Source organism: Propithecus coquereli, unplaced genomic scaffold (genome assembly GCF_000956105.1).
Source record: "Propithecus coquereli isolate 6110/MARCELLA unplaced genomic scaffold, Pcoq_1.0 Scaffold346, whole genome shotgun sequence".
In the NCBI taxonomy this organism is placed as follows: Eukaryota; Metazoa; Chordata; class Mammalia; order Primates; family Indriidae; genus Propithecus; species Propithecus coquereli.
In genome coordinates, this window is record NW_012149130.1 from 105,455 (window position 1) to 113,982 (window position 8,528).

Sequence of the window (8,528 nt, forward strand, 5' to 3'; positions counted from 1 at the left end):
TTCACTTTAACTCTACTAGTTTATTGTTACATAACTTCCAAACTTGAAACCACAACATTCTCATAGCCTGTTAACTGTGAGAAATTAATTTCCATTCTATCTTTGCAATCATCGAATTATCATTGAATTAAAACCTGTTCTCTCTCAGCTTCATGTTGGCTTAGTTTGCTCATTGGCTGCAGACTTTTTAGTTTCTCCAGAAAGAGAGAACAGAGTCCGTGGTGTGTGGCTCCCCATCCTTCCCTCCGGGGTCAGCGCGAGCCCGTGTCTCTGCTGCCCTGCTGTGTGCTCACGTGCCCCGGTGTGCCTGTTTCTGGGGGGTGTTTCTGAGCATGTCACTCTGTGTCTTTGTCTCTCCGCCTGCCTGCGAGTCTCCCGACTCTGCTTGTCTTTCTGTGTGCACACACATCTTCCAGATTGCTCCTTCCCTTCCTTTCGCCTGTCAGTCATCCCCCATGCCACCGGGCCCCAGTGGGGTACTGCATACTCTCTTCCCTTCCTGCAGTGACAATTGCTTTCTGCCATCCATCAGATGGCATGTCTTTACCTCTCAGCGGTGAGGACCCGCCTTCCTGGGGGCGACAAGCTCTCTCCTTTCTCTCCATAGCGTTTGTCCTCACATGCACTGGGTCCCGTCGTCCCCTCTTACTCCTGGCGTTCCGGGATGTGCCCGCGCACTTAGCTGCGCATGCTCCGCTCTGCACCTCTAGCGCGTCTCGAAAGCCACGGGGGATGGCAGCAGCAGAGCAAGGAGACCAACAAGGAGTCAGACAGCCCTGGGCTGGACCCTCCCTCCGCCTCTCTGCTGAGTGATGCAGACGCTCCTTGCACGTCTCCACCGGGTTCCTGGTCGGTAACGCGGGTGATCGCGGCACCTGCTTCCGAGGTTACGGGAGGAGGAAGGAGCTGATGTCCGAGACGTGCCCCGCATGCCGAATGCACTTGCGTCGTGTTAGCTGCTGCCATCCTTCGAGTGGCCCCAGTGGCGCTGTTTCGGGCTGTCTGTTTCCCACGAAGCCTCGCTTCCGCACCCCACATTAACGCCCCCTCTCTTGCAGCGAAGGCGACGTCAGGCAGCTCTGGCTGCAGCTGAAGAGAGACAAGCCTCACTTACTGTCCAGCTTTGAAGATTTCCTGACTGCAGTCTTCTCCCAGCTCCAAGAAGCCCACGAGGAGAAGAATGAATTGGAGTGCGCCCTAAAAAAGTGGGTACCCAGTGTCAGCGGCTCTCTGTACCTGTCTCCGTGTGAGAACGGAACCACAGAGTGCGCTTCCCCTGCGCCCGCTCCTCGCCGCGCTCCGCCAGGCGGCGCCACCCCGCGCCACCCCGCCGCGCGGTTCTGTTTCTCAGCCCTCGCGCTGCACGCACACTCGCCGCATGCCAGGCGCTATTCCAAGTACTCGATATACACTAGCTCGGTTAATGCCCACCACACGCCTCTGGGGCAGGGACTGTTGATCATGGTGCGCACTTTGCAGATGAGGGACTCGAGACACGGAAGGGCGAAGTGGCAGGCCCCGGAAGCCACGGCTTGTAAGCAGCAGAGCCAGGACGCAGAGCGAGACAGCCTGTGCCCGCGCTGGGAGGAAAACCGCTCTGCCCGCCTCTGGGCAGTGAGGCCCCCGCACAGTGGGCCTCCCCCAGCTCCCGTTGGCCCCCTTTGCGGAGGCGTGTTTTTGTGAGATGGGGGCACAGCCCCACTGACTCTCCCCTGCTCTCCCCTCCCGGCCGCTCTCTCCCAGCATGGCCTCGCATCTCTGCTGCTGCCCGCTTTGCCTCCGAGGCCTCTGCAGGAGACAGGACCAGACCAGTTAGACAGCAGCACCTGAGGAAACTGCTGAAGACCTGAACCCCAAGTCAGCACAGAAAGGTGTATCGTAGAAGTGGGGCGAGCCCAGTAGACACCGGTCCCTTGATGGGAATTAGTGTGTGATTGCGGGCACTGTGCCGTTCATAGTCCTTTAACATGTAGTTACGGCAATGGGCTTGCATTTTGTGAAACGTGGAATTGGAGGGGGCGTAACCAGGGGTGGCTCATAACCCTGACGGTGAGGCCAAAACACAGGGCGGGTTTGGGAGGGGCTTGAAAGCAACCAAGGGGCCCTCCGCTGTGCCTCCGCCGTGCACTCTTGTCCACGCCTGGAGATTTGCTCATACTCTGTAGGAATCCTCAGTAATTCCGTGGCTACGTGATTCCACAGACCACCTGTCCCTCGGTCCAGGTGCTTCCATCAAAGCTTGGTGGTGCCCAGCCCCGCCTCCCAGATGGTGGTGTTTCAGGGTCGGTGCTGAAACGGTCCTAGAGAAAGCACACAGCCCCTAACTGAAAAAGAAGAGACCACCATGCGTCCTGCTGTATAGATCATCTGCCTACGCATTACTCTGAGCCCCAGCTCCTTGTCATCTTGTGCCTCCCCAGCATCAGTTCCAAAAGTAGCTTGTCAAAGTCCATTGGTTATATACAGGTCTGGAAAAAAAGGTCCTTTAGGACTCTGTGTTAGGAAGGAGTTGAGGCCAAGTATTGCTGGAGCAAACATGGTTTAGCGGGATTTTTAAGAACATTCTGGGTCTGGGGAGAGGTTCCCAAGGCTCAGAGAAGGGAAGGCTTGAGAGCTATACTGCTAGGTCGCCTTTAGCTGATTATTAGGCCATGGAATCAGACAGAACTGAGTTTGAATCTTGATTCTGCCACTTACTAGCTGTGCAACTAAGGCCACGTTACTTAACCTGAATCTCCGCTTCCTCACCTGTAAGACAGGGGTGGTAATAGTATCCATCTCAAAGAGTTGCAGGGATTAATGTGATAATGCATGCAAGTACTCGGAACAGCGCTGGCACACAAGTATTCAAGGAATGTCATAATAATAATTATCCTTTTAAATAGGTATCTTTGTAAGTCTTAGAGGATTTGTCAGCTGAAGGGGTCTGAGCCTTGATATCATCAGAGGTGAAGATTAAGGATCCCTTTGTCCTTGCAGACCACGTGGTGTAGAGGCTTGCTCCTCAAAGTGTAGTCCGTGGACCGGCAGCATCAGCATCGCCTGGAAATGTCTTAGGAATGCAGCATCTCAGGCCTCGCCCCAGCCCCACTGAATCTGCACTGTGACAAGATATCCAGGTGCTTAATGTGTAGTTTGAGAAGTGGGGGCTGAGAATCAGGAGATCTGGGTTAGAGGCAGGTGTGGCTTTGCAACTAGCTAGCTCTGTGAGCTTGCTCAAGTCTCTTGGCCTCTCTGAGCCTCAGTTTTCCCAACTGTAAAATGAAGGGGCTGGATTAGTTTCTGAACGCACTTCACCTCCATTCCCCTCTTACCCCAGCATTAATCACCTGGAGGAGCCACAGCAAAAGTCAGGTGGCCCCTCTCAGAGAGAAAGGTGCTCTTCTCCAAGGAGGATAACTGCGGCCTGCATGGGCGGGCAATTAACCAGCCACGGCCTGGGTCCCATCTGCGGGACCTCCCCTGCTGGCCTGCACTCCTGTGGGGAGAGACACGTGCCCCTGACTTGCTGGAGAGCCTCTGAGCCCTGCCATCCATCTCTAAGTGGCCTCTGTTAGTGCTTTGCCCTAATTCAGTGATTGCTTTAAAAGTTGTTTAGAGGAAAGTCAAGGCCACGCTTGGCTGCATGTGCAAAACTAGCTCAGCCAGAACTTCCCGCCCTTCATGCCCATGCTCAGTCAGTGTCCCTGCCAGATGCACCTGCCCTGGTCAGCTGACCAAGGCCCACTGGCTGGGGAGCTCTGGCGGGATTGGGCCTCACTGAGTTCTCTGGCCAGTCCCATTTCAGGGGTGTTCTCTGGACGCAGAACCAGAGAACTGCCGGCTGTAGTGAGCAGAGTACTGAAAGAGGAGACAGCAATAACTGGAGCTCTTGCCCAGGTACCTCTGTTTACCAGCTGTGTGACCCCAGGCAACTTGCCTTACCTCTCTGAGCATCGGTTTCCTTATTGGTAACATGAAAGAATGGGAGTGGTGTTTTTCAAACTTTTGTGATTGCGACTCACCAAAAGAAATGCCTTTTCCTTTGCAATCCCCATACACTTACACGTGTGTATAACTGAATCAAAACCTTCATGAAATGATGTTCACCCTTATTACATATGACATTCTCTGATATTTTCTACTAGAGTCTCTTTTATTCTCTTCTCAAGGTTGTTCACACCTTGCCGGTGGACCTCTCTATAAGGTCACTTGCAGCTCAGAAGTCAAACAAGAAACTGGAAGTCTCAGTAGGGTATGGAATATTTAAATAGGATTCTTTGCAAATGACTCAGGGTGAGGTTAAGTGATTCTGAGACATCGTCTAGAAAGTGGGATTGGAGGTCAGAGCTGTGTAGGGGGACGGATGCATATCCTGGTTTTGGAGAGGAAAGTGGGAAGAAGCTCTTGGGAATGGCCTGATTTAGGATGGAGTCTGGAGGAACCCCGAGGAGAACAGCAAGTACTGGTGAGCTGTCAGAATATCCGTAAGGCCCCTCCACGAGCTCACTTTTCAGTATGGTGGACGACATTCCGACTCCATCTGGGACATGAGCGCCTGTCCCTGTAGCTGGATTTGGGAGCTCAGGTCCTAACTGCTGCATGTCCAGCCCTGGGCCCGGCACCAGGGGAATACAATCTGCGCATACCCATCGCTAGCACGCAGTGAGTGCATCCTCTGTGCCAGGCTCTGAGTTAAAAAAAATAGAGCACAGAGTCCCTATCCTTGAGGAGTTCGTGATCACACTGATGAGGCAGAGCTTCTACCCATGGAAATTCTGCACAAAGTAGACCAGAAAATTCCCATGCTGCTCAAATGTTAGACGGCATTGCCATTGGTGGCAGCAGCCTCTGCTTCTTCCTTCTTTTGCAAACCACATGCCTTGTTTCTTTTTCCCACATGGCCCAGAGAAAACGAGACTGACCTCTAGAGGAGTCTGGCCTTAACCAGGTTGGGCAGGACGCGCTCCCTGCCTGCAGCCTCCCAGGCTGGACCATGCCCCTCAGGGTCCCAGCGTTGCTGCGATGAGTGGCAAAGGCCCCCCCTCCCAGCTTTCTCCTCACATTCACCCCCAGGTCCGGGGAGGGAAGAGGGTGCAGCTGAGGTGGCTGAGTGCTGGGGAAGGTCTTTCTAGCTGATGTCAGGAGACGTCAGTGTGACCTGGGGCATTGTGGGAAATCACCCAGAGCCCTCCTTACCTCGTGGCCACGTGAATTTTTTTTTTAACCTGCATTATTGGACATAGGGAAAGGAAACAAGTCTGGGTCTATTCAATCTCCCGCCTCCTTGTCCTTTTGCTCAGAGGTTGAGGAAATCTCAGATCTGGGTCAGAATCCTGGGAACAGTGTTTGATTCCGACATGTGTCCACTGGGAAGTAGCCACCGGGCAAGGTCAGGACAAAGTCAAACACAGGAACTTCCGCTAAAGCCCACTTCCTCTGTCGAACTTCCAGAGTGAGATATGTTCCCTCTGCGCCTCCACTTCTCTCTGAGCAGGGGGGCTAGATTGCAACTGAGGAGCCTCCTCTGCATCCCCAGTGCAGAAACTCAGAGAACTTTATGTTTTAGCATAAGAGATACAGTTTAGACAGGAAGAACTTTTGGCCACTAGAATTGGGAATTTCTTTGCCACGGAAAGTATCCTTACATGTACCTCTTTCTAGAAGAAAAAGCTTGAGATCTCCAGGGGACACAGAACGATGCTGTCTGGAGGCAGCGATAGATCCAGACCTTTTGCCGGAATCACTTGGGGATGCCAGGGGGACCCCACCCCAGGGGCGACCTATCCACTTGGCCTGGGGTCGGGGCTTGAGGCCTGCATTTGTAAAGTATGAGGGGTCAGGATAAATAAGGCAGCGTCTGGGGCATGCTTTGAGCTCTTTGAAGGAAGAACTTTCTAGATCAAAGGCCCGCCACAGGCTGTGCTCTGGGAGCAGCGCAGGTGCAATCCTCCGCAGTTCGGCAGCCCGGGAATGCCTCCCTGGCTGCCTGTTTGGCATCGCCGGTAGACCACACTCGGCCTTGACAAGCTTAGCGACACTCCCCACACCCTCCTTGGAATCAGTTCCTCGTCTGCACAGTCTTACCTTGTCCGGCAGAATCAGGCTTCAGGCAGTTTCTTGGGAGCTGCAGGGGCCGGGGGCGGGCGCTTACATTGCAGCCCGTACGCAGCCGCTATCCAGGCACTTCCTGTCTAGAGTGATTTTCCTGGGCTCTGGGAGGGTGTCCAAAGCAGGAAGGAAGGTGTCTTTTAGCCCCAAATATGATAGCCTGCACCCTGAGAATTGGCATTCCGTGGTGTGCAGCTTTGAGGCCGTGGGAACCTTGGCAGGGGAGGGATGTCACCAGTTCCTGGCCTTGCCTCTGGATCGGGAAGCAACCAAAGCATCGTGTATTAGCAGGTGGTCCTTACATTCCACCAGTTTCTGAAAGACTCAGTTCCTGGGCTGCATGGCTCTTGACTGTTAGCTTGCTTCAGACTGACCAGAGCAGTTTTCCATTAGAAGGTAGGTTCCCCTCCCCCAGAGAGCCTGAATCAGTATGTCTCGGGGAGGGGTCCCAGGAATTTGCCCCTTAGTACACATCCCAGAGGGTTCTGATGCAGGCAGGCTGCGCACCACACTTGAGAAATGCTGCTCTAGCCAGTTCTTCTGGAATGTGTCAGCCCACAAAAGGGGTGCCCCAGGGTGCCTTTGCAGTCTGTAGTGTTAGTCCTGTTCTTAGGGTGAAGAAGTTGGCAGCGAGGGCTCTAGGTGGTGAGGCTTTGGTTTAATAAAATGCGTGTATTTATGGGTGTGTTATTATCTGACGCAGAAACACATTGTTAGCATTGCCCGGAGAGTAAATGGAGAGGTGAGGGCTGTCTGTGCTCTGTGGCACTCCAGGCATGATTTGTCAACCTGACTAACAGAAAATGATTTGCTTTATAGGACGGGATAAAGCAGCAAAGTTGGTTTAGACAAGGCAGCGGAATCTAATTTGGGAGAAACTATCCATCTTGAAAATCCAATTGGCAATTTCACAGCCTTTGCAGGATTTTCTACAAACTCTTATGTTTTCCTTTCATTCAGCTCTACGCCAGTCCTGTGTGTGTGGACGTGTGTGTGAGAGAGAGAGAGAAGAACGGGGACAGAGACTAAGACAGACAGAGAGAGAGATAAGCAGACCAGTACAGAGACATAGAGAGACTGATTTCAGGGGAACAAGAAAACCCTGACCAGGATTTTTCTAGGGAGAGCCTCTGTTTGATGCCGGGGCACTGCAGCTGCCTGCAGGAGGTGGCAGAGGGCCGCGGGGAGTCCGCATCCCTACTTACAGTTCTCGTCCCAAGCACAAAGTGGCCCAGGCTGAATGTGCTTCCACCTTCTTTTGCAAATGGCAGACTCCTTGCATCCCTTCCCATCCGGGGTCTTCACTCTGTGATCAGTGCTTTGGGGTGGGGGGGTGCGTGGGAAAGGGAGCCAAGCCCCTCCATGGTCTTATCCCTCTTCAGCCCTGGTGTGCAGTCAGCCGGCCCCTCCTGCTCATTTCCCAAGTGACAGTGTCCAGGTGGAATTTGGAACATTGACAACCCTAAATGCAAACATGCAGAGCTGTCAGTTTTACAGCATAGGCCGCTTGGGAAGACATTGTCATTGTGGTGTTGTGGATGGGACCGTGGGACCTGGAGGCAAGGCCTGGGTCCTGTGCCTACTCTCACCCTTGGCAATTTGGTCACTTTGCTGTTTCGACCCTCGTTTTCTTCACTTGCGAAACAAAGGGCTTTACATGAGCTTCTTAAGCTCCCAGCCTATGATGGGGAGGGGAGAGTCCCTCTCTTCGCATTTGCTTTTCGCCAGACTTTGCAAACCGGGAGACACAGCGATGAGACCACCGGCAGCCCACTAAGACACACATGAAATCAGAATGACAACTGTCCAAGGCCAGTGGCCATTCCTGAAACTCTGCCTTGAGTTCAAGTTCCTGAAACTTATCTAAAATGCAGAGAAATGCTGTTTCCTCTCTCCAAGGTCAAGACTACACTCTCGCTTAGGAAAGGAAGAGGTTTTTTTCTTGGAATGATTTCAGCACATCCTGCCCTGGAACCTAGGTGGCGGACGGCACTAGATGACTTTCTAAGACCCTCTGAAATCCTAACAGATTTTATTCAAAAGTGAAGGTAAAGGAGAGAAGGAATAAGAAAAAAAATTTCGACCCAGCAGTGTGCTATAGCAGGAAGGCCTCCGCCTGAATGCCGTTATCTGAGCTCCGGTGGTGTTGAGTATTAATGCTCTAATCCAGTGTGGCACAGTCTGTGTGCAAAGCACTTCGCGAAGGTTAATTAATTTTCACAGTTTCTGTGGGAGGCTGGCAGGGCAAGTTACTGCTAACTACATCTCACCTTGCAGTTCCCTGCAAATTATCTGTAAAGGCCTCTCAGAACCTAAGTCTTGTATTTACATGGGAATCATGATTTCTCTACCCCTCCTTCCTTCCCACTTATCCCATTCTCCTCCCAGCCTCAGTACCCCAGTATTATCCCAGCACCACACACACACACACACACACA

At 52.8% G+C, this 8,528-nt stretch overlaps 1 protein-coding gene across 1 annotated transcript in view; it reads left to right on the forward strand.

Annotated features, from left to right (window-relative positions):
* Positions 1 to 8,528, forward strand: part of CRACR2A (calcium release activated channel regulator 2A) — an 87,210-nt gene that overhangs the window by 31,887 nt on the left and 46,795 nt on the right. Inside the window, exon 5 of the mRNA XM_012651039.1 lies at positions 1,059 to 1,205. Within this exon, the coding sequence (XP_012506493.1) occupies positions 1,059 to 1,205 (147 nt within the window). The remainder of the gene's footprint in view (positions 1 to 1,058; positions 1,206 to 8,528) is intronic.